Below are 26,437 nucleotides of genomic sequence, written 5' to 3'. Positions count from 1 at the left end.
TTCAACGTGGTTGTTGGTATTTTTCAGATTCGACAAAGGTGAAGGTACCCTTTGTGCGCTCTTACAGTCTTATGTCCACCAGTGACGCAGAGCTGATGCAGGTTAACACCACCGGCCTGGCACTGAGAGAAAACGAAGGATCTAAGCTGTCACCTGCTCAGAGGACGCAGCTCAACCAGCTTATAATTTCTAAGGCTGCGCGCTTCGCCACCGAGGGACCAGCTACATCTTACGCTACTCACCACATTCGAGTAGGCGAGAGGCAGGAGCCTACCGCCTCACCACCCTACCGGATGTCGGCAGGTAAGAAGCAGCTGCTGGACGGTGAGCTCGAGAAGCTGCTGCGAGCAGACGTTATAGAGGAGTGTGAGTCGCCATGGGCCGCGAACGTAGTGTTGGTGAAGAAGAAAGACGGTGGCGTCCGGTTATGTGTGGATTACCGCAAGCTCAATGCTGTGACGGAGCCTGACCGGTACCCACTGCCGCGCATAGAAGACGTGCTTCATGCCGCGAAGACCACCGCCTACATGTCAACGCTCGACCTTCATTCTGGCTATTTCCAGGTAAGTGTCGCAGAAGAGGACCGCGACAAGACCGCGTTTGTTACGCCCTCTGGCACCTACAGGTTTAAGAGAATGCCCATGGGATTGCGCAACTCCGGTGCCACGTTCCAGAGACTGATCGACCGGTTCCGGTCGAACCTGGTTGTACCAGCGCGGACACTCGAGACCAGTGACGGCGCTGTGACGTCCTCAGACCCCCGGGGTGGTGGTAGATCGGTAAGTATCCTAGGCTACCTAGATGACCTGATTGTTCTGTCACCCACCTTCGAACAACACCTCGAGGATCTGGAGGCAGTCTTCGATAGGCTGGATAAATTTAATCTGCGTGTTAACCGCAAGAAAAGTTGTTTTGCCTGTGATTCGGTGCGGTTCCTGGGGCACATTATTGTACCCGGTGGTTTGCAGGTAGACCCGGAGAAGACCTCAGCCATAGCTGACATGCCTGCCCCGAAGAACGAGAGGCAGCTTAAAGGTTTCTTAGCTACGTCAAGCTGGTTCCGGCGATTTGTGCCGAATTACGCCGCTGTCGCGAAGCCTTTAACTGACCTTCTCAAGAAGAATAGCTCGTGGAGGTGGCATGAGGAGCAGCAGGCTGCGTTCGAGCATATCAAGAGGCTCCTGGTCACCGCGCCCATACTCCGTCAAGCCGACGAAAGTAAGCCCTTCTCTCTTAATACCGACAGTAGTAGTTACTGTCTCGGAGCAGTTCTGATGCAGGGGAGGGCCCTGACGAGAGGCCTGTGGAGTACGCCAGTCGGTTGCTGTTACCAGCTGAGCGCAACTATACCACCACGGAAAGGGAGGCACTAGCTGTGGTCTGGGCGGTGACTAAGTTCAGGGGCTACATCGAAGGGTCAGAGGTCATCGTTAAGTCCGATCATCAACCCTTGCGTTGGTTGATGAGTTTGAAGTCCCCCAGTGGCCGTTTGGCAAGGTGGGCATTGACCCTTCAGGCTTATAACTTACAGATACAGTACACCCCCGGTAAGGTGAACGTGATCGCAGACGCGCTAAGCCGCCCCGCCTGCTGTGAAAAGGACCCAGGTGGATGCGAGGTATGCTTAGTGACTGTAGATATACCGCACAGGGCACCTACTGACGTTCGTGACAACCAACTCAAGGACCCCGAGCTGAAGACGATCGTAGAGGATCTGGAGGACTCCGATCCGTCTAGGGGGAGGGGCTGGTCAGAACGAGGTTATCTGATGTCTGATGGAGTGTTGTATCGGTGTGCACCCGAGGCTGACGACGCTGACTCCGCCTGTCTCGTGGTACCGAGTCATGAAAGAGAAAGCATCCTTGCTGACTTCCATGACGCTCCTACCGCAGGTCATTTCGGTGTTGAGAGAACCCTGCAGCGCATCAGAGCTCGCTACTTTTGGATAGGTATGAGAACCTTCGTTGCTGACTATATTAAACGTTGTGCTGCTTGTCAGCGTTATAAAGCAGACAACAGAAAGCCTGCAGGACTACTGCAGACGCCTGCTGCGACTCGCCGGTTCGAGGTCGTTTCAGTGGATTTGTTTGGCCCTTTGCCGAAGACGGCTAAAGGTAACCGTTGGATTTTCATCATAGAGGACGTGAGTACTCACTGGGTTGAGTTGTTTGCGTTGGAGACTGCCACCAGCGTAGAGTGCGCCGAGACTTTAATCGGCGAAGTCTTCTTGAGGTTTGGAGTCCCGCGTAGGATGGTCAGCGACAACGGAGTTCAGTTCGTAGCTGAGGTGATGCAACAGGCATGTCATGTGATGGGTATCAAACAGTCTTTGACGCCGTTGTACCACCCGGAAAGCAACCCCGTTGAACGCAAGAACCGGGACCTCAAACCCCAGTTGGCAATTCTGGTGGGGAAGGACCACGCCTCTTGGGATCGCCATCTCGCAGCTATAAGGTTTGCGATGAATTCAGCCGTGACAGCGAGTACGGGGTTTTCACCGGCTTTTCTTACCTTCGGAAGGGAGCTGCGCGCACCATCTGACGTCGTGGCTGATATGAAAGCCATCGTAGATAACGATAATTTTGTACCGAGTATTACGCCTTACCTTCGTAGGTTGTCGACAGCGCTTCTAGATGCCAGGGATGTCCATGAGCAGGCTCAGTCCATCAGGAAGAAGTATGCTGATGAAGGTAGACGTACGCCTCCGGATTATAAGGTAGGTGACCTTGTCCTCCTAAAGACGCAGAGCATGAACGACGCAGGCCGTGGACAAACCGCGAAGTTCATCCCTAGGAGAGACGGCCCGTATCGTATTCGGGAAGTGGTAAGTCCCACCACTTATGTTATCGAGGGACTTACGCGAGCTGAACACATTGGACGGTACCATGTGTCACACTTAACGCCATTCGTCGGCGACATCGTGTCTCCGGTTCGTGAGAAGCGCAAGCGTGGTCGACCCCGTAAATTCGATGCTAGTCCGAACGCGAGGGCGCTATGTCCGAACTAGAGGGGGAGTGTGTAGCGAGAATATCATCCGCCGCGTCGTTTACGTGCTATGTTATAACGAGAATATCATCCGACGCGTCGGTTACGCGCTTCGCGCGCTAACGCAAGCCGCCGCGTTCCCACCGCTCCTCACGTCGCCAGTCGGCCCTACACGCCCGTAGTGAAAGCACATGCGCGCGCGACTGCGTCGCGCGGCGCCCTACCTTGTATTTGATTATTGTGTTGAACTGTATTACTGCTGTCTATGTGTTACCTATGATAATGTGATTGTCACTAACTTTGTAATTATAAAATAATAAACTTTGTACATCCATTACATATATTTTTTTTTCTAAAAAAATATTAATGTTCTGAAATACTGGTGTACCAAATACGAGTATCTAGTAGACTAGTACATATGCCTATTTATAAGATTAACGCATTCTAATGACCAACATAGTTACAAACATGTATTTGCTTTTCTTTGTCTGTAGTACAAGCCAGTACAAGGTACTACCAAGCCAAGACCGTTCTAATAACACTGATGCTTCAAGCCCTTCATACAATCCTAGTACTTCATCAATCTGTACCAGATAACGGCTCTCTACATTCTTAGCTGTAATAAATTGATGGTGTTTAGCGGACGGCCCGCTCCTTCGAGATTGTGGCTTGCAAAGATAATGTGTGCACATTATAGTGCTTCACTAGTTATGCTGCCCTGGTACCTCAGACTTGCCGTCTCTTGGAAATACTGTAGCTAAGATAACGAGTTCTATTATAATTATAATAGATGTCATATTTGAATGTACTTATGGAGGTTCATAGTTTGTACTAAAAGGTTATTTTACTTGTGTTCATAAGTTCTTACTCATATATTTTGTTAAAATGGTCTACAGTACGGGATTTTCTTAACTATGCTTATGATATCTTTTAATTCAACAACTAGGTGCATAATAGAATATTTTTTACTTTACAAATAACGATTTTTCAACCTCGTACTTATAATAGGTTACTTTGTAGGTTAGTAGGTGGATAAACCAACGCACTGTATTGGTGGTACAGGGCCAATGTATTGGGACCTACAAAAGTTCTTAAAAATTACTATAAATAGATATTATGTTTAATTATTAAGTGTAAATATTATGACCTCTGTATAACAACATCATTATTAATTATTATGTAAAACAATATAATTATGTATTTGATTAGTTGTCAATAAATTAATTAACATATATTAATTAGGCTTTTTTAATATAAAAACGCGTTATTATTGCTCGATAAACATTATACAATTAGTAATCATAGCTAGTGGTAGGTTAGAAAAATGGGGAATAGTAAAGAAGAGTTAGGTTTTGTGTCGAAAGTAAGGGAGTTTGAGAAATGGATGGGTTTCCAGACCAAGATAAAATGGACGGTAGCCTTCATAGCTTTAGCATACCATATTTTAGCAGTCTACTGGTGTTACCATTACACATTGCCTGTGAAATGGCAGACTGTACTATTTGGTAAGTACAATTTTGTATGTATTTTAAATTGTGGTTCATAATAACTGTTCGTTTTAAGTGGAAAGTAAAGTTTTCTTTTTCTTCTCCTCTAATAGAGATCCAAGACAGTCATTCATGTCCCTGGGACGCGCCGTCCTACCTTAGAGGAGTTGCAGCGGTTTTAAGAGGTTGATGACTGGTTTGTTTCATTAAAAAAAAACTGTATTTTTTTAAATACCATGATTTTAAAGTTAGTCGCAACAAGAAGTGATTGAAATTATGACTGCTAAATACTCTTATTAACTTCTATAAAGAGTCTTCTACACACAGATTCAGTAAAGTCGGTTTATAAGCTACAATCAAACACAACGAAAATTATCCCTAGTGTTGGCCAAACCAAATGTAGAGGTACCTAATCACAAAGATATAAACTCGACTTTATAACTAAATAGTAACAAAAGTAAAATAAAAAAATAAACAGCAAATTAAATTAGATTAATAATCCTGGTGACTATACAAAAAATAGGTAGTAAAAATGTGTGCTGTGCAAGTCAAAATTTAATACAGTAACTATGTTCCCTTTACAGCGTACATGATGTTTGTGTTCAGTGGTTTCGGCATAACTGGGGGAGCGCACAGATACTGGGCACACAGAACATTCAAGGCTTCCACACCATTGCGCATCATCATGATACTCGGCTTCGCAAGCGCTGGACAGGTAGTAAACTACTCATTATTAAATTATCCATAAATTATCCATTTATTAAAAATTCGGCAAATATTTAAAATATAAAAATAGGAGCCGACCGGTAGTGGGAGCATGGTCCAAGCTACCGGTGGTTAGGGCTCCAGAAACAGAAACCTATTCACAATACGTGCCGTTTCGAGGAGGCAGTGCCTTTTGCATCAGGAGAAGTCATAGGATGATTTTCCCCCCTCAAAAATAAAACCCTTTTGCATCAGGCCTTTTATCCACCCGCCCAACATCATCATCAGCCGAGAGACGTCCACTGCTGAACAAAGGCCTCCCCTTACGCCCAACGCTAGCCTCCAAAGGTGGTTGTCGAGGCTGTTATTAAATTAACTATTATGTGACGAGGAACTCGACTATGACGTAGCAATTTATTACCAAACATATTACGACCTGTAATTATTTACCTATGTTAACAAATAAATAAATGATTGATTGATAATATTGCGGATAGTTAACCGCAATTGGTAGCAAACACAATATTTTTAAGGGAACTTACTGATGAATAAATAATATATAAACCGCTGTTGCCACCAGAAAGCATATATATAAAAGGCGATATTAAAACGAAGTAAGTACCAGTTCGTAAAACACCTTAAAGCTTTCGTACTAAGCCCAGCCAGTGGTTTCAAAATAATACTGCCGCCTCATAAAATGGCAGAGTCTAGACTCTCCAGGCGATACCGGGAGTAACACTTAGTATCAACATAAAAGTTAATGGCGCACTCAGATACTTATTTTACAGGTATGGGTACTAGGAGTTTAAAATGCAATGATTGTTTAAATCAGAGAAAGATATAATTCCAAAAATAAACATTATTTTTGTTTACATCCATTTCTCTAAATCGGTTTCGATCTCGATGTTCAGGTCTTAATTGGGCACAGAAGAATGGTATTGTAGTGTAAGAAAACTCACAGGATTGTTATTACCAGAAAGAAGTTTGACGTGACGTCAATGAGATAGTAGTTTTCACTCTCAGCAGTCTTAAAAATATATTCATCTTTTTTTTGAGGGATGAAAATCATCCAATGACATCTCTCGCCTTGGACGAGCGAGTGGCAGACTCTTACTGACTAAAAACTACCCCGTTCCTACGCCTGCTCTTGAACCGGAGCCCCGGTAAACCACAAGGCAGTCCGCAGAAAAACATCACCCTTATCATCATGTTAATATGAACTTTATTTTTTCTAGAACACCTTACGCCAATGGGTCCGTAACCACAGGGTCCACCATAAATACAGTGACACGGACTCGGACCCTCACAATCGTGAACGTGGACTGTTCTTCTCCCACATCGGCTGGCTCCTCATGCACAAGAACTCGGCAGTCGTCAGCAAATTCAACGAGATTGATATGTCTGATATTGACAATGATCCCATTGTTAAATGGCATACCAAGTAAGTTTTGTTGCATTGGACTAGTAGAAAGATTTTTGCAAATAATGTTTTGGACTATTGGTCTAATGAGAACTACGACTATTTAATATTATAATTGTCGCTTAACTATAAAACAACCGATCTCTGTACATAATGACGATGTATTATATAACGACATTCTATAATACAACGATTTCCCGATTAAAAAATGTACGCAATGCAACAATTGCTCTAAAATGAGAAAACAGTCAAAACCGCGGCAAAGGGCTAGCTGCTACGTAAAGCAGCTCATTCCAAATTCCATCCACGTCCCCCATAAAATGAATTCTTAAACAATTTACCACAAAATGTTATTCTGTGGAATTTTGGTTGTTGGCTCATGAATATTTCATGTATCGTTAATGTTCCAGGTATGTGGATATAGTGAATCCCTTGGCATGTGCAGTGATACCGACATTGGTGGGGATTTTGTTATGGGGGGAAGATTGGCGCGTGGCCATAGCTTGGCAATGCTTCATCCGAATGATGGCCGTCTACCACAGCGAACTGACCGTCAACAGTCTTGGACATACACTGGGATACAAGCCTTATAACCAGTAAGAATCATAATCGTAACTTTTTTAGAAACGAGAGATTGAGCAGCAGTGCTTTCTGTACTAGATCAATAAAAGGTTTCATGTATAGGTTTATTTAGTTCAATAAATAGAGCCATTTCTTTTATTGGAGGATGGGGTAACTCCAAATAACATCTAAAAATACAGCATATGAGTAACAGACAACAATCTTGGCCTTGGTAGAAGCTTTTATTCTATTGACTGTATATACATAGAGGGGCTAATCTATCACTTAACAGACGAAAATGTATCCGTTAAAAATATTCAGCTACCAATTGTGGGTAATAAGTATCGTCTGTATTGGCAAAAGCTGAATTTAATGACTGAGATAGCCGATTAAGTCTTACCTTACGACTAAAGACTGCGGATCACCTGAAAGACTTTAGATAGACGATATATATACCTAGGTTTTGTTGCAATGATATAAGCCGGTCAACGACCAGACCAGACAGAACATCTAATGGTAAGCAATCGCCGCCTCCCATGGACATAAAAAAATTACCAGAGGCGAAAAACAATTTCAATTTTCATTTCTTTCTCAACAGATCAATAAGGCCAGCGGAAAACGTATTTATAGCTGCAATAACCGGCGGAGAGGGCTGGCATAACTTCCACCACGCATTCCCCTTCGACTACAAGACCTCAGAATTGCCCCACGGCATAGACACTACCACTAGGTTGATCCATCTGTTTGAAACATTTGGCTGGGTGCAAGACAAGAGAGAAGTGTCGCCAGAAACTATTAAGAAATACTCCTTGCAACACTGTGAAGGTATTGAACAAATCAAGATGGCTGAAAAGGAATTCTAAACTTAAAATGGATTGGTTTTTAAATTCATCGACAATTTCGTATTGTTTTATTGTATGATAATGTCTTCAAATGTTATTCGAAATGTACCTAAATATTTTTTAAACACAACAATGTTAGGTAAACTTAAAAGGTTTTATATTGCAACTTTAGAAAATAAATAAATACTCTAGAATACTTGTTTCTTTATTTTAGTTTTAAGTTAGTTTTTAATAAATACTTGTAATGGTTTTCAAACGAAAGGGCTTGATTGGAAACAAAAACTTCAATAAGTAATTAATAAATATGTACAACTTACTATAACTTAAAACTAAAATAAATAAATAATAATAATCAAATTGATAAGTTGTTTATCATTGCATTACCATTCATATATATAGCTTTAGACTAAGAAACATTAACAATAACTGATGGAAAACAGTACACCATAGAAAGTAGTGCAAAAACAGTACAATGATCATACAAACACCATACAATTGCACCATAATGGCGGCTGTAAAGGCCATCGCCATTCACCATAACTCAATCCAAACAACTTGAAACGTGCCGTTAAAATATCTAACTTTAACGTATCTAGGTATACTAGGTTTTAAATAAGAAATAACGTAGGAAAATATCATGCCTTTTACATATAAATTAAAGGAATGTAACCACTACGTTTAGCTAAAAGTAGTTTTGTATCTCCGATATAATAAAGGACAATCCTTTAGAGATTTAACTAAATCTCATATTATTGAGAACCTAAAAATCTAATTTTACAGGAGACTCAAACCTAGACAAATCTGCCAATATCCGCCTCTGCCGATTGCCCCAAATCTCCCAATCCTCAAACATAACCACAAAAGATCGGCAACGCACTTGTACCTCCTCTGGTATTGCGAGTACCCATGGCCAACGCTTATTGTTTACCATCAGGTCATCCGTTTGCCACCACGTTAAAAAAAATACTTTAACCTCCAATGACTTAACTCGATCGTCCAAGGGACAAGAAACTTCCAAGATTAAAAGTCGCAATAATACTTTGAACACCTACTCGATAGTAGCACGAACACTAGACCAATGAAAGTCAGGTAACATGGTAATAAATTCAGCTTAGAAACGTTTTAAGTAATTAAGTTAAAACAATAGTAGTTAACAAAGATGTATAATGGCTGGCTAATAGAGATTAATCGCTCTACATTACCATACGAAACTTGGAATGTTACTCGAAAGTCAATGTTTCAACATCAATACAAAACTATACCTAGACCAGACTATTGTTGCTACTAACTATATACGTTCGCTAATTCAGTGTTTTTGTAAACATGCCGAAAAATATCCCTAGTTTTCACCAAACCAAATATAAACATAATCACAAAGATATAATTCAACTTAAGAAAAATAAATTATAAAAAATAAAATAAAAATTATCTCTATTAGGGGTCGAAGTAATCGTCCTCATCACTGTCACTGAGGAACGTTCCCAGAAGACTAGCCGCATTGCCACGTTGCATGGCAATGCTTATCTTCTGACCGAAGAAATATAGGTTTTTATTCCCAAGCACCTTACTAAATGATTAAGAAGAACAAGTAAGATACCATGGTTACCTTCTGTTCTTCAACTGTTTTACAATGCTGGCATAAAAACATGATAATATCAACTGTAATTAGTTATAGATAAGAATCATTTTTCATAACTTGTACTCGGTGAGAATGCCAACGAATTCCCACTTGGAGCTATGAGAGCTGTTTCAAGTAAAGTAGGCAGTACACAATAAATAGTAGATAAAGTATCATTTATTTAACATAACGATCTTGTTTTAAATTGTTATTCTATCTTCAAGGCCAATAATGCAATAAACATTGAAGAATACAAAAGGAAACAATTGGAATTAATAGATTACTCAATTCGTAATATTTAAGTAGATAATAGAATATCTGTAACTTAGATCGCAGAAAAAATGACCTGACTTTAAGATCTATCGCAGTACCAAAATAAATTGAAATCTGTTTAGTAGGATAAGTTCAGAGGTGTATACCTAATACTGTGAATTCAGCCATTAGTCATGTTTGTGAGTAGATTCAACTGTAAAAAGTCACAATATAAACAAATAGTTTCAAAAGAAAGAACAAGAAAGAAAATAGTTTTATGGAATAGGAGGCAAAAGAGTAGTCAGATCACCCTGATGGTAAGGAATTAGCGTCGCCCAAGATCACCTGCAACACCAGAGGAGAGATATGTTACCTACTTTTTAAAAAGGAAAACGCTCTTTTCCTGAAGGTTTAAAAGTAAAAAACTCTGCTTATTTCGCTCAAAGAAACAAAAGTTCGTATTCTCCCAACCTGTTATCACAGGTGGAGTTAAAATGAAAAGTAAACATCAACATCATAAAGTAAAACAAAGGCATTGAAAGTGTTTGACTTAAAATTCAAGGTTTCAAACTGGTCCCGCCCACGTGTGCAGAACCAATCTAGATAAATCTTCGGCACTAGCACGAAGCTAGAACTAAAACCAACAATTTTACACTTATCAACTATCACATCACTTGAGTTTAATCATCAGCTTTCATGGCCTTTCATTCACGAACACTAATTAAATTAGAGATATCACTAGAAGCTATCAACGGCTCAAAGTAAAATGGATGTTTTCTAGTCATTTTGTATTGGGGCATAGTTTAAGTCTGATGCCTATTTCTAGTCAAATCATATATTTTAACAACATATCAATAGTTCGTGACATTCCTCTGCCGGTCGATAGACCTCCTCTTTATTTTAAGAGGTGAAAATCATCCAATGATTTCTCAAACCTTGGGCGAGCCGACAGGGAGTGTCAGACTCTTACTGACTAAAAACTATTCCGTTCCAACTCCTGCCCATTGAGACGGAGCCCTGGTAAACCCGCTAGGTTTACGCAGCTCCGGATCAGGCATCATACCTACTGGGCCCCATCTGTGGTGGTCTGAAGTCTCTTTATAGGCCACCTCTTGGTTTTACCATTTTTCCAACGCTTGCCAGGCGTGTTGGATCGTTTATTTCAATAACTTAAGGGATTCGTTAGTTTTCAAACTATAACATCTCTGGTTGGCTCAAAACAAACATCTTTTTTATTTTTATGAACCAAACCGTGACGTAATTTAAACATCAATCATTCAAGAACAACCGAAGGGCCTGCCACCAACTAAATTGTATGAAAATTGGTTCAGTAATTTAGCCGTGAGAAGTTAACAGACTAACAAACAGATGAACAGTTACTTATTAAGCATTCATAGATTAAACAATAGGCCGTGTTTTATTACTAAAAGAAGACAAAAGAAAGATGTAGCCCCAATCATGTATTGTTCTTTGTAATTAGTGAACTATGAGCGATTATGGTGCTTCGACATAATGAAGATTAATTCTGCAATTTTGTCTCGACTTTCACTGTACCAGTGTTGTGGCCATTACACATTAATGATTTATTATTGAACTGAACTTGTATGGTTGAGCAATACTTGTTGCTTTTTAGATGATGACACAATCATTTGTTTTATTGTAAGTATGGGAATGGGATTGATATCAAGAGCAATTTCTCTATTAAGAGAATTTTAAATATCAATATAGACAGGACGAGCTAAACTACGTGTAACTACTGCTGTTCTACTAATAGCTATTATTAGCATGATTAATGAGAATAGCTTACTAACTAAACAGTACCTCTAATATAACCATGAGTAGACGTTTAAAATTTGTACAAAATCAAGAGTGAAGCGACTATTAAACAGACACAAGATATGCATACATTTTCTGCAAGTAATTTATTATCTCTTTTATTTCTTAAGTCCTTTATAATGTAATAGTAATTAATTATTATGTTTTTCGGCTTGCTCATGTAACTATTTGATAAGGAAATCGACTAGTTTCAAGTCATGCTAGAGGCTAAAACTCATGAGCAGCATTCCGCGACAAACGACACGGCGAAGGATTCAATATCAAATCGTGATTAGAATTATTGTTATATGGTAAGGCTTTTACTAATAAATAACAGTAAGGCTTATTGTCCACGTTGCGTAACTAATGCATGCATTTGTCAAACGACAATAAGCGATGGCAATGCTTGCATCGTGCTTAGACACAATGAAAACTGTCCACGAAGCGGCAAAGATAAATCCACCTATCGTTTTTGACGAACATATGCATTCACCAAATGAAGTAACATGGGTAGTGGGCCTAGCCTAAAATTAAGAGATAAACGGTAAATATAAATTCCATGCACGCGTTTATCAGTTGTTCCTATTACTACCATATGTTTTACCTAACAATGGCCATGTAATCAAGTCTAATGTTGTAATTAGACTGCAATAAACGTTACCAAAGCTCTTATCATAGGCAAGCAAGTAATTAATTGCTACAACCAACGCAGGAATATGTTTTTAATTGACTAATTCTACATCATGTTGCCAATTAACCACATGTTCCCACAGAATGCCTCGTTAAATTTACTTATCTTATAGGTGATACATGATTTCGCTTTTACGGTACAAACGCACCTTAACGGTACAATATGATTTCTATTAACTCACGACCATTTGTTAACAATACTCACAAACTTGGCTGTATTATTATTTTTTTCTAAAACATAATTGTTTACATCGCACAAATGACAAGAATGCCTTCGGTATTTTGTTTAAAACGTTAATTTTCAGTAGCTAATTATTACGATTATGAAGCAAAACAGTCACGGAATAATCCAAGCGCTTCCAAGGTCTCAGACGATGCAGCGAACTCTGTGTAAATCTATTGGTTGTTATGATGCTATTAAACCAACCATTATGTTATTTAAACTGCAGAAGAAATTGATCTCCTATATCAAAATGGTAAACGGTATTGCATCATTGCAAAACCTGCGAGATCGTCCATTTTGTGCACACATTCTAGTGATGTTTCCGCGTTATATAACCACTGAAATCCATAGCATATTTTTGTTTTGCAATGTAATGATCTGAATTAAGACAAGATGAAGCACTGATCGCATTGTTTAGGTCTACTGAAGGTTTATGTCAAGGTTAACTAACTGATCGTGTTGGACGTACCATATCGCACTGAGCTTCACCGTCGTCGTCATAGAATATGGTGTCGCAGTCGTCCATCCCTGCAGATGAGTGCTCCCCTCACTCCTCAGCAGCGGCCGCCGGCGCCGTCATCAACGTCGGCACACGGCCGGACCACCGGCATCCGAACTTGCACTAATTACCGATACGGTTACACACCGACACCGACTCTAAGCCTCCACTATCGTAGCGAATTTAACGATCGAAATCTTCTGGATAATCCGGTGAGTCACGCGACAGCGACCTGACTAGGTGCAACACTGGCTCGCTCCGCAGACGCTCGGAAGGTGTGGGTGTCCTTAACGAGCTGAATCACACCGAATCACACGCTACCTCGAGGAGGTGCCTCGCGTTCACTTAACATTTTTTGGGTACTAACTAGCGGATGAGCCGATTGATTGTGTTTTTTGTTTGCTCAAGGGCGATCCGCTGTGTGCGCTATGTTTTAGATGGTGTTTTTGTGGCCAACTGCGTAGATAGCGGCGGCCGGGGCGAGGGTGGCGCGCGCACTCGTCGGGGTGCATTGATCGGATCCCTACTGCGCATGTCCCCCTTTACGTTTCTCGACTGTTTTGACATTTGCTGGGGAGACCTTATTTTAACACGTCCGCTGCAGATGGAAATTACTCGATACATTTTCTCGTAAACCTGCTTTGTAAATATGCAAAAAGAAAACAAGTAAAGCAACACAAGAACTGTAGCGTTCAATATTCTCATTGAATAAAAAGTCTGCATCATTGAATTAGTTCACACTGTTTTATCGCGTTTGTAATGGTGGCAGGTTAGAGCCTATTCTATTCAATTATCGCAATTCTCTGGCTGTACAAAAAGATGGTGAATGTAGACGGGCCATTTATGGGGAGAACATTTGTTTTGCCCATAGACGTACATGCGTAGTGCGTGTTTATGTTACCTACGTCAGAGAATATCTTTGTAGACTGTAGTAAGAACAGTAATTTTATTAAAGTTTCTACACATCACGTTCTTTGTGATTCAATTTCGAAGCAGATTGCCGAACTCCGAAACAAAGACAAAATGCCGTAAAAAGAGACATTTAATGATTACTGAAACGATTCCATTATATTGACTCTGAATAAGTTACTCTGAGTGTAGTTTCAACGCACTGTTTTCAATTGTTAGAATAATTAAATCTAAATAAAACCATTTACAATTAATACGTCAAATGTTTCAGATTCCATCTCCTTTGTTATATTTTTTGTTGTATATTTTTATTGTTTGATTATGCAGCTATGAGCATATAAGTATCTATTAAAATATACTTACATATTTAATTGAGAATTACATACATAGTTTAGACAAGATTTTGAGTAACTAGATAACTTAGACCTTCATAGGTATGTCGTCTGTTATTTTTAACCAAAATAATTAACGAAGATATAGATATAGTGTTTTGGTAGCCTTTATATTTAGGTACCAGCTGTGTTACGTAAGTTAGAATTGTTATCTTGTACAAAGATCAAAGTATCAGCTGTGTAGGTAGGTTTCTCCTTCATTGGCTTCCATTGTTTTGACTTGCTACCTATAATACCACTCACTATAATACCACAACTGCATGATTGGCGCAGTGGCAGGGCAACTGGCTGCCACGCAAAGTGTAGCGGGTACGATTCTCGGATGGAGCAACTCTTTGTGTGTTCCACAAATTATTGTTTCGGGTTTAAGTGTCATGTGTATGTGAACTTGTATGTTTGTAAATGCACCCACGATACAGGAGAAAATCATAGAGTAAGGCAACGTTTTTAAAAGAAAAAAAAAATATATTTAAGAAAATTGTACAACGTAAACCTCGTTTATTCATTCCACTAGAGCGGCTCTAACCAGATTTTATATCACTGTAGCTGAAACCTGAAATATGAAGGTGCAATAAGGCTGAATATTTCAAAGTCATATATTCCCGGAGCTGTAAGATATCTTTCCTCCGAATAAATGTGTAATAGCGGTATTTTACTACAAGCTCAAACCTTAGAGGATGTAATATTTTTGTCTCTCTAGCTTTATTTAATAACCCTCAACGGGTTATGATGGGCAGACAGACCCGCAAAAAACTTATTGGAAAAAGCTAGGGTTGTTTTGGTGGGGGGGGATCATTAAAAGTAGCCGGTATACAGGACATTGTGTCTCGAGTAGATTTGCGTTCTGCATTACCAAGGGTTATATTGAGTCAAGTCGCGGTAAATTATACCTAGTGACTTTATCTGGAACCCCGGCTAGGGAAATAGGATTTACATGCCCTACATCGCCTATCAGCCGAAATTATTAAACGAAATTAAATATAATATGAAGTGTCCGTCAAAAATCAAGATCGATCAACTTTAGATTAAGATCGCTTATTGGAAATCACACTACAGTTTTCCCCAACAAAAGACATCGAATCTGAAATCTTACCTCATCTGACAAGCAACAAGGCATTGAACTACAAGTAGGTATAATTATGTAGATTTAACAAGCGTCTAAACAAAACAAGTTCTGTCAAGTATCTGTTAGTAAGGCACCTGTTTATGAATGGAGTGAAGTATGTCAAGGCGCTCGGGACAGGCGTTCACTTGCTCCAGTTATATATAATGTATATAACCCCGCTGCGTAAACACTAAACAGGTCCGTGTCAACGTAACTGTGTCCCAGAATGTATACAACGTATTTGTATATGTATTGTGGCTTATATCCTGTATAATACGTGTAAAGGGATGGAAAGTCTGGATTTTGCAGCCCTTTTAAGGAAACTATCGTTTTCTTTTTCTTCTCCTCTAATAATATCTTCGGATTTATTTCGTTGCAGGATCAAAGACAGTCTTTCATGTCCCTGTGACGCACCGGACTTATTTGTTCCAGTGTCTTCATGGTTGTATCTACTTTAGATCCTGGCTTACAGAAGTTCCGGTTTGGAGTTTGTGGCGGGCTTGTCCCAACCCGTTTTAAGGCATCGCTTATTCATATTTGCGCTATGTGGGTTCTATCAACTTTCATGGGTCAAAATATTAGTTGCTACAACAAGAAGCTTGTAATGCCATTACAGAAACTTTAACAATCGGACAACGGGTGTATCTTCAGTGGATTAAACGAGGCTTATGGCCATCTTCACCAATGAATGACACAAAGATTTTAACTAAGAGGAACACCTAAACTAACCTAAATTACAGGTAGGTGAAAGCCAAAATGTTGTTAAGTGTCACCTAACTTAGCATGGGTTTCTTAAAATTTAAGAGAAGTTTGGTGAAATGGGTATTAATAGTTAATTGATAATTACCTTATTTAAATTTTAACAAGTTTATGAAACACATTAAGCGATTCTATGACTTAATTACTAGATATTACTATTACATTTACGTTGACAAATAGTTTTCATTCTGATTGTAGTAAGATTGTGGAATTAATATTAATGATAGTACTGAACTATTTCGGTCGTGGATTCGTGGTGCGGTTACGAAATGTCAAGGGAACGTTTTGTAATGTCAGATATTAATGATCATAACGAAGCAATTGGAACCTTAATGGTAACCGTAATAGAGTGCTAATTGTATTGATTGGGAATTATTTGATTTATTCAGATAAAGAGACATCACTGGGTTTATAAAATAGCGTAATAAAATAATGTGGTACATAGAAATAAGCATGGTTACGCGTTATCAGAGGTGCACAAACAAACACGGGCATCGAACCCGATACCCCTTGCCCAGCAGTCTTCAACCACTCGACCAACGAGGCAGTGCAAATAGAAATATTATTTTGTTTATTAGGTTCATTTAGAAAATAGGTAGGTAGTTAACTTTCTCGGTCTACGCTGAAAATTGGCGCTGAAACTACCTAATGTTGCAAATCTCTAAAACGATAAATTAAAAATGTTTATTCTTTGAAAAAACCTAGTTTTTATTAAATTTGAGTTCTCGTTCTAGTAATCTAGTTGTACTAATAAGCCTATGTATGTGGCAATTTCTAAGATAAGCCTAGCTTTCTTAATAACAATAATGCAAATTAGGCTTTATTTCATAATTGAAGACGTTTACATAATAATTATAAATGTGCCTCTCACAATAAAATAATAAAACCTTTTTCTCAAGATCTTTAAATGTCTTTACAGCCTATATAAACCCAAAAGTAGAATAGAAAATTACTTTGATTACTGTATTACTCACCGACTTATAAAAGTTCCTTAATTATTCATTCTTACATTTTTAAACACCCTATAAGTCTATAATTGGCCAGAATAATAGATCATAACCGACCTTAACATGTCAAATTAAAATGCAACCTTATCTCTATTAACAATCGTCATTCTTTTGAACGACAAAGCTACCTGTCTAGTGACAGTACAAAACTAAACCACATTCTTTTATACCTAACTTTAGACCTAACTTTGAGTTAGACCATTTGTTAATAACGGTTGTTATTAAGTGTAGGAGAGTCATGCTTCGGCACAAATGGGCGGCTCGACCGGAGTGATACCACAGCCTCACAGAAAAACGACGTGAAACAACGCTTGCGTTGTGTTTGCCTGTGTGAGTCAGGTTACCGCAGGCCCAATTAGGTACCCCTCTTCCCAATCTTCCCTATCATCTCCGATTCCTCAACAACCCTAAAATTCCTAACTTTCGAAAGACGGACAATGCACTTGTAACGCCTCTAGTGTCTCGGGTTTGCAGAGAGAGTAAAGGAACATAAAAACACCTTCAGAAAAAATCATAAAACAATATTATTATATTGCGTATTAACGAAACAATGCCATAAAAACCTACCACACTTTCTAACATATAAAATATTATATATCCTGTTTAACAATTTTATTTATAGTGTGTTATTCCACTACATATATTTCCAAGTTGTTATATTCTCAGCTGTAAGAAAGGGGTGAGGAGATAGCATCAAGCTACACTCGCTACACGCCCGCACCGGGTCGGAGGAAACGATTATATTGTCGGTTGTCCGGTTATCCCCCTTACATCATTCATTAATTCCATTCCTTGCCAAATAGGGGAACGGAATTCATAATTTAGTTTATGTTGGTACCAGACTTACTGTTTTCTTTTTATAATAGTTTGCGTTATTATTAAGGTATAAATTCTGCCTCGACTGCCTTGTTGGCCAAGTGGTTGCAAGTGCTACTGCCAGGCATGGGGTCTCGGGCTCGATTACCGGGTCGGGCGAAGTATTACCGGATTTTTTTCGGTTTTTCAAAAATTTCTCAGCTATGTACCCGGTGTATGGATATAGGCTCACCACCTGGGATTTACCACATAAATTGTGAAAAAATGAACATTGTACAGTGGCATTACGTGGCATAATGTGCACCTCTGTCTACCCCTTCGGGGATAAAAGGGATGATGTAGAAATCTCAGTGTTACTTACGCTTAAAGAACTATTTCGCTAGATTACAGCGTACATCACGAGTTATGTGAATGTTATAATGGAATGCAAATCCATTTAGACTCTACGAAGTCCGCTGAAAAACTCTTTTAACGTCTATTTTATATAATTTTTTTGTTTCAGAAATCATAACTCTATCTTATAAAGAAAATCTAAGGACACCTTCTTCTATACATATAATAAAATCGTAGAAAAGTGCTGTCTGTACATTGAAAATAAAAATAAAAAAAATAGCAGGGGTTATTGTTATGTCGATGTCGAACCCAAAAATGTAATTAACTTTTTTTTTGTCTGTTTGTCTGTTTGTCTGTTTGTCTGTTTGTCTGTTTGTCTGTTTGTCTGTTTGTCTGTTCGTCTGTGCGCGCTAATCTCAGAAACGGCTGATCCGAGTTGGATGCGGTTTTCACGAATATATTGTGGGATGCTTAAATTTACATTTAGTGTTTGTTTCATGTTAATCGGTTCATAAATAAAAAAGTTATGTCAAATTAAAGAATCACGTCGAACACTATTCTATGCTTATACCATTAATCTCCGCAACTATTTGACGGATTTGGTTGAAATTTGGTACAGATATAGTTTAAAACCTTAGAAAGGATATAGGATAGTTTTTATTTCAAAAATCTAAAAATAAAATGCTGTTTCGTATATTCTAAATAAATAAATTGGTTTCGTTGTATTAGTCAAATAATAAGTTTATTTGTTGGGTTTTCCTATTATTCTGGTTAAATTATTTAACGTAGGTTTAGTTTGATATCGATTATTAGTAGTTACTGTAGTTAGTTTTTTTAATAAAGGAGAATGCTCAACGAAGTATGGGGAAAATACCCAGGCCCGGCGCAAACGATTTGTATCTCAGTTTATCAGTATAAATGAGTAATAAAATCCCGTATAGTTACCATCGTCGAAAACGATGGCTAAATGTAGGAAATTGCTATTTGCTTTTGTCAGGGACTATATTTAAATCGATCAACAGTGGACGTCTTTCGGCTGGTATGATGATGATATTTAAAGGATATTACGAGTAGAAAGTATGAAAACAAATGTATACATTATCAAAACATCATGTATTAGATTATTCAAAGTTCAATCATTTTCTACATCTAATATTACATTTTGTAGTGAAAGTGCGGGATTTGCAAAACCATCTTGGTGCCTTGCCCACCCAAGGTAGTATATGATGGACATCACATGGGCACAACAACCGAGCGTCCTTTTCCCATGTATGCATTAACAATAATATTCGCCAATTGCATTTCTCCCACTACCTCTACTATATAAAACGTCTTATATCACGCTGTATTGATGAGGGGGTGATTGATGCTCACGGCGTATACGAAGCGTATTAACTCAATAAAATAGAGATATTACTAAGTTTCATAAATCAAAACAATGATAAAAATTAATCCATGCTAAAAAATAAATATCAATTTCCAACATTTAGCCATCGTTTTGATGATGGTACCTATATAGCATTTCGGCGCCGGGCCTGGGTTTTTTTGAGCATTCTCCATTGTAAGTCTAATTTATTAATTAATTAGATAGATTAGATTTAAGTCGTTTCTTTTAAATTATTTAGTTTAAGCTTGGTTATTATAGCATAGAGGATAGGTTGTAATACAATTTCTTTTTTAATTGTTATAAATTCGTAATTCGTAGCTTTCTTTAGTTTAAGTCCGTTTTTAAACTATTTTTTCAATGCCCTAAGTGAGTTTACATCTATTAAATTCAAACGCAGAGCTCATTATCTTGATTTTTGAAGAGTTCCCTGGAATATCTTCTACATCTCATTTTTGAAGAGATTCCGCGAGATCGGGAACTATGTGGTTAAAACCAAAAATTTGCCGGAAGTCACTATTCCACGCGAACGAAGTCGCGGGCAAAAGCTAGTTTCTAAATATAATTACAGCTGCAGGAACTTTATTATTTTGTAACTAAACTGAGGAAACACCAATTAATAACTTTCTTCGTATCAAATAAAATGCAATATTTCACTATTATAATTTAATATTTTATAGCAAAAATGTGTACTAGAAAAACCGTGAGACCGTGCATCGCGTGCATATTGATTACAAGGAAGTGTTGAAGACTTCCTTCAACAAACAAAGCCTATCTAGGTTTATGTCTCAGTAAAGTATTAAAACAAACGTTTTACTTTTAACTGTAGCAACACCCACGATCTTGCGCAAGAGACTACATTGCGAGTGTTCGTTTAGGGTGCGTTCTGTGTGATAGTGGCAGCGGATCACGTGGAAAACTGTTTGTTTCTGTATACATATGTATGTTGTAAGGGCCAAAATTAATAACGAACCTCAATCCTCAATTCGTGTTTCGCGCACAATTTTAAGAGTCATCAGTACCAGCGCTCTGATTGGTCGGCACGATGGAACCAACCAATCAGAGCGCCGAACGCGCTCTCGTTTCGTTTTCGTTCAACGTAAAGCAAATTTGTACTAAGGGTACAGACTACAGACCACAACAGACGGAGCCCACTAGGGTTGATGTCTGGTCGAGGTAGCGAATAAAGTCGCCATAAGACGTTATGGTAGCAACTACGGATCTTAGCAGGAGTTGCAAAAAGGAGTGCGTTGGGGTTGTTTTAAGTTAATAACAGTCTGACTCTCCCTCTGACTTCACACTAGAGAAAGATAACTATCATATTTTCCCCTCTTGATAAAATACTATAAACAGGATAATTTCTCGCTAATTCCTATGTTCCATAATCCGCTCCCGCTACCTCCATCACTCAGTACACACATTTACTATGTAGGCTAGAATACTAATGCGCAAGAGTTTTTACATCTCTACGATAACAATCAACACTCGTATCTTCCGCCATTCTAATAGTAAAATAATTAATGTAACCACAACACCATATATGTATACTGACTGACTCTTTGGAATTATGTATAAAACATATTATGTTATTTAATAACTTGCTAAGATATGAAGTTATTTCGAATAAATCTATATTGAAAAATATAATAGACGCATTACTTGCTCCTAAAATTTCCGAAAGTTCCCTTCGTTTTTTCTAGGATTCCATCATCAGATCCTGATTTGGTGGAAAAGGGGGTCTCTCGGGAGTAAGTACCTATAGCATATCGAACAAAAAAGATTTGTGAAAATCGGTCTACAATTGGCGGAGTAATCGGTAAACAAATAAAAAAAATACAAACATCCGAACGTAGTACCTCCTCCTTTTTTTGAAGTCGGTAAATGATTTGAAGTTGAACACATTTTACCGAATACGAAAACTTTCTTGGATTGGAATAAATATTCGGTACTTATTGTATTACATGATTATAAAATTTTATGCATTCAAACCTTGCTCCCAAAGAAAAGATACGAGTAAACACTCAATACTACAAAAAAGGAAATATCCAATTTGGTGCTGTCGTTCTTAAATTATGTACATTTTAGTGATTCATTTTTATTTAGTACGTAGTGAATGCTTAATCTGTATAGACGTTTATATAAATAACTCTAGAAAGCATGAATAAACTAAATAGTTAATCTAAGTCACCCGAAAAGTCGAATATCAGCCAAACAATCTCAGAATTCTTAAAGATCACATGAATCCCATAACATACAAGTCACGAATTAAATATGTATGTCTACATAAATATATCTAAGTACATAAATTGATGGAATCCAATTCCAACTATAATTATTATACGCTAAATTATTACTAATATACACATAATGCTGAAGAGTTTGGTTGTTTGTTTCAACGCGATAATCTCCGGAACTATAGATTCGAATTAAATAATTATTTTTGTGTTGTACAGTCCATTTATCGAGGAAGTGTATAAAACATCACGATACGATGAATAAAACTCTAGCAGTAGCAGTGAATACGATCGATACGATGAAAAGGAGCTGGTAAAAGCGGGAGTAGCTAGTTAATATACAAAGCTGAAGAGTTTCTTTGTTTGAACGCGCTTTTCTTAGGAACCTGGGTCAGAGTAGTTCCATTTGAAAAGTTTTTTTTTAACTCAAATCATAGTTTACTCGCGTTAATTAATAGAGAAAAGCTCTACTAGTTTCGGGTCACAGAGGGACTCTTCATGATGAGCAGCGTGCGCAGACGCGGCGAAATAGTAGAGCTTTTCTTCATTAATTTACGTGAGTGAACTGTGATGTTAGTTAATTTAGTATATCTTATGATAGTTATTATAAAAAGTCTTTTTGTGTTGGATAGTTCATTTATCGAGGAAGACTAGGTCATTAAAAACAACCAACCTGTGGGTAAAACCGAGTGGGAAGCTAGTGTAATATAAAGCTCAGTAACTAAGTGAGTGAGCGTGATTTCGTTCGCTACGTGCAATTCACATGCCTCCCGGGTCAAGGCAATGTCAAATCAATAAAATTATGAACTTTACTATTATTATAGACTAGCGACACGACCTGGTTTTGTGCATGCAGTGCTAACAATGTAATAAAAAGGTCATTCATTGGTAAAACGGAATGAAAATGATCCCTCTAAAACTGTTAGATATGGGTATTTATATAAGTAGCCTACGTAATGCCTACGTAATGCTGTAATGCGGAATATAATGTACACCAATTTTTCACCATTTTGTGTTTTAAGTTTGTCTTTCAAAAATAACGTGATATCATTTCTATTTTCTAGGGTCCCATCTATAACAAGCAACAATAAAAACAGTTATTAATTTAAGCGTGAAAGCGTAACATAATACCTTCATCACCGGGCCTTTTAGGGCAAAACTAAGGAGTGTGTGATTCTTACCTCAGCAACACCACCTCTGTGGAAACCATCACTACAATAAGGAATCACCATCACAGCCATTCAATGGTAATCACCTGTACATAACTAGATCTTCCACACTACACTACGTGTCTAGCTACTAGCCGTGGACAAAGTTAGTGAAGAAAAACAATTACACACATGTCTTACAACTTTGTTTTCATTACATTATCTACTATGTCGCCTGTCGCATTGTCGTGTCGCAAGAACGTGAGTTAATTGTCGCGTAATCGCAACGTTTCCTGCCAGATGCCATTGTCCTTTGACAATAAAGCTAGTTACATAACACGGGTAACCTAAATTATCCAGACCGTGTACACTTGGCTTAACATTAATTTTAGATTCTATTGTTTTTTTTTCTTTAATATTAAATTGTAAAGGTCTGATCGCTGTCAAAACTTTTATTTTGTGCGATAATGCTTTCGGATACAGACGTTTGAAGTTGGGACGTCCCAAAAGTTTTTTGGAAAATGTTTTTTGACGTTTGTTAACAAGCGTTTCGGTACATACCTAATTAATTAATGTTTTAAACAGAATTTCAGATTTTTATGCGTGAATAAAATAAAACTGAAAATACTCTACTCCGCACCTGTGACTGCTCTGGTGTTGTGGGTGTCCATCGGCGGTGGCGATTATGCCATAAAAACTAACTAGGAGGCAAAGGCGCATTACCGGCCTTATGGGGGTTAGAAATTTAAGTGTTGTTGGGAAATCGGCGATGATAGGAAATATTGGGAAGAGGGGGTAATTGTGCCTCCGGTAACCTCTCTCACACAACGAAACACAACGCAAGCGTTGTTTCACGACAGTTTTCTGTAAGCCGGCCCATTCGTGCCGAAGCATGGCTCTCCCACACTTAAAATGTTCCATAAAACCTCTATGTTCATGAGAATTTCTAAATCGAAAATGTACATAAGTACACAGGCTTTTCACCTTAGTGGTCTTTACGACCATAACCAATAAAAAGCGTATTAGCTCGGTATAAGTTGACAGTTAATTATAGAAATGCTAGGGAATTAGTTAAGTATCTACCTATTGCTACTCGTATCTACTTGTGTGTGAGTGCGTGAGTGAGAGTTAATTTGAAACAGGTTACTGCGAAATGGTTCTCGTCAAGAAGGGAAAATAATGCTTATTAGACCAAGTAAACATTTTACTTTAGAATATAAGAGTATGGTGTATATGCAAATAGAGTATACAAGAGTAGCCTGTTCCTTGGCATGGCTAATGTAGTCATCAGCCCTAAAAAATTCGACAGAAATCGGGTCTAAATCAAAAATTTAATTATTAAATAGATATTCAACTTTTCAATCGGAAAGTATTTAAAAGTCCTGACCAGCTGCGAAGCGTGAACTCTTGGGTTCTTCCTTTGGGTTCCTCAAATGGGGATCTTTTAAAATGAGATTATATTTCTACAAGGTTTATCTCGTACTTAGGTACTTAAGCAATGCTTTTTTAGCCTATGATAAGAGTGATATGCTATGCTAGAATACAAGATTACATATCGAGCCATACAAAATAATTTTGATGTGGTCTCACTTTGTATGACCTTTCCGCACATTCGAGTGTCAGTTTACATTGGTTATATGTATAGGCTTATGAGAGCCACATGAGAGCCCATGATAGACGCCAGTAGTCCAGAAACGGTCGCCGTAGCCGAAACCGGCATGGAAGGATTATTATTATGTATAGGCTTAGAAAATATACCATTCCCGACAAAGTCCATCGATTTAGTGCGCCCTTGGTGGCCAGTTAATCGTGCTGGTAGCGACTTAATTGATGAATAATAGCCAGCAGCAATTACGTCGTGCCTGTTAGATATTAATTTGCAAAATTCCTAAGAAATATTTACACAGTGGGCGAAGTCGGTTAATCTTATTCTTTACAGAAGCGCAAAACAGTCATTTTTAAAGGATACTCACCGGCGTACTCAGAATCATTTTATAGATTACTTCAGTCAGTCCTTAGCAATAATTGTTTGCGGAAGAAAATCGCAAACACATTTTAAGAAACCAATGACATTTAATAGTTTTTTCAGACGTGCACAAACATAAATTCTAACAATTATCGTATTTATTCTGCATCTAATGTTATTCAATAGACACATTGACCCATGTTCTAACCTTAAGGGACTGCTGATATGAATATGCAGTACTTTGAGATATTAAGTAATCGACTTTGAGTACGGCAGTTAGTGTTTTATCTTGGCATTTTGACAGGATTGAAGTACGATATATCGAATTCGATACTCAGCATAGTAAGTTAAAGTTGGAAAAATGCATGTACTTAATACGCAATTTTAAATTAAGCTCAGTTTTTATTAAGAAAACCAAATCGAAAGCATTCATAACATATCTAGGTGCCAAAACAGTACAATTTTTATACATTGAGTAGGTAATTAAGTATTTACACTTCCATTTTTTTGGAAATTACAAACGTTAATTGCAATGTACGTTTATGTATGAATGGTCAGCGTTCCTATGCACGTACGTGGCGATACGACAGCACGGCCGGCCGCCGGTCATTGCCCGTTTCCTGCCCGGTTACATTCCTACGGGACCCGGAGTGGCACCCGCGGGCTTCTCACACGGCCCGGACCGGACCGGACACCGTGTTAAATAACAGAGGAAATTGTTCTCTTGATTGTTTCTCATAATTTATATAATTCTCGGGTGTGGGTGGGAATTTATATCTTAATTTTTTTTTATTTAGTAGGATGACGTTTGCCCATTTCGTCTGAATTGTTTTGGATCTATGTACTTGTAGATTTCTTGGATAAAGGATGGGTAAAGAAATATTGTTTGAGAATCTTTTGGTACGGATTCATTAAAGTTACGTTCAACAATTTTATAAACAAGATTAAAATCATAGGATTAACTTGAACTTATTAGTAATAGTCAATGCTACGAAATTAAAAAAAATACCTAATAACACAAAACATCAAGCCTGACTCTTGACAAACTCATTTAAAATTAGGTATACTTAGATTTCATATAAACAGTAACCCCAAGCACACCTTTGAATAAAACTATCTAAGTCAAAACTAATGTATAAGTAGAGGTAGTCATCTCAATAAAGTTAAATATTATGACACAAAATACCTTTGTAGTATTGTAAATTAAAACTCAATGATACCTACTTGAATAGACGATAATTAAACATTGCCAACACTCACACATGCGTCTTTCAAATATTTTGACAC

General features: G+C 38.2%; 2 protein-coding genes across 9 annotated transcripts in view; one reads left to right on the top strand and one right to left on the bottom strand.

The window, feature by feature from the left end:
- LOC118268129 (uncharacterized) overlaps positions 1–26,437 on the bottom strand; it is a 104,574-nt gene that overhangs the window by 57,677 nt on the left and 20,460 nt on the right. The window contains exon 1 of one of the 8 annotated variants that reach the window (XM_050706262.1): positions 13,068–13,574. The exons of the other annotated variants lie outside the window; for them this stretch is intronic. Coding sequence (XP_050562219.1) covers positions 13,068–13,124 — 57 coding nt within the window. The 5' untranslated portion in view covers positions 13,125–13,574. Of the gene's footprint in view, positions 1–13,067; positions 13,575–26,437 lie in introns of those variants that run through there. 8 annotated transcript variants of the gene reach the window in all.
- LOC118268131 (acyl-CoA Delta(11) desaturase-like) lies at positions 4,296–8,069 on the top strand. Its single transcript, XM_035582432.2, has 5 exons — positions 4,296–4,490; positions 5,057–5,187; positions 6,413–6,618; positions 7,008–7,193; positions 7,757–8,069. The coding sequence occupies exons 1-5, from the start codon at positions 4,310–4,312 to the stop codon at positions 8,019–8,021; spliced, it is 969 nt and encodes a 322-aa protein (XP_035438325.1). The 5' UTR covers positions 4,296–4,309; the 3' UTR covers positions 8,022–8,069.

Source organism: Spodoptera frugiperda, chromosome 29, assembly GCF_023101765.2.
Source record: "Spodoptera frugiperda isolate SF20-4 chromosome 29, AGI-APGP_CSIRO_Sfru_2.0, whole genome shotgun sequence".
NCBI classification, from domain to species: Eukaryota; Metazoa; Arthropoda; class Insecta; order Lepidoptera; family Noctuidae; genus Spodoptera; species Spodoptera frugiperda.
This window is presented reverse-complemented; position numbering and strand designations above follow the sequence as displayed.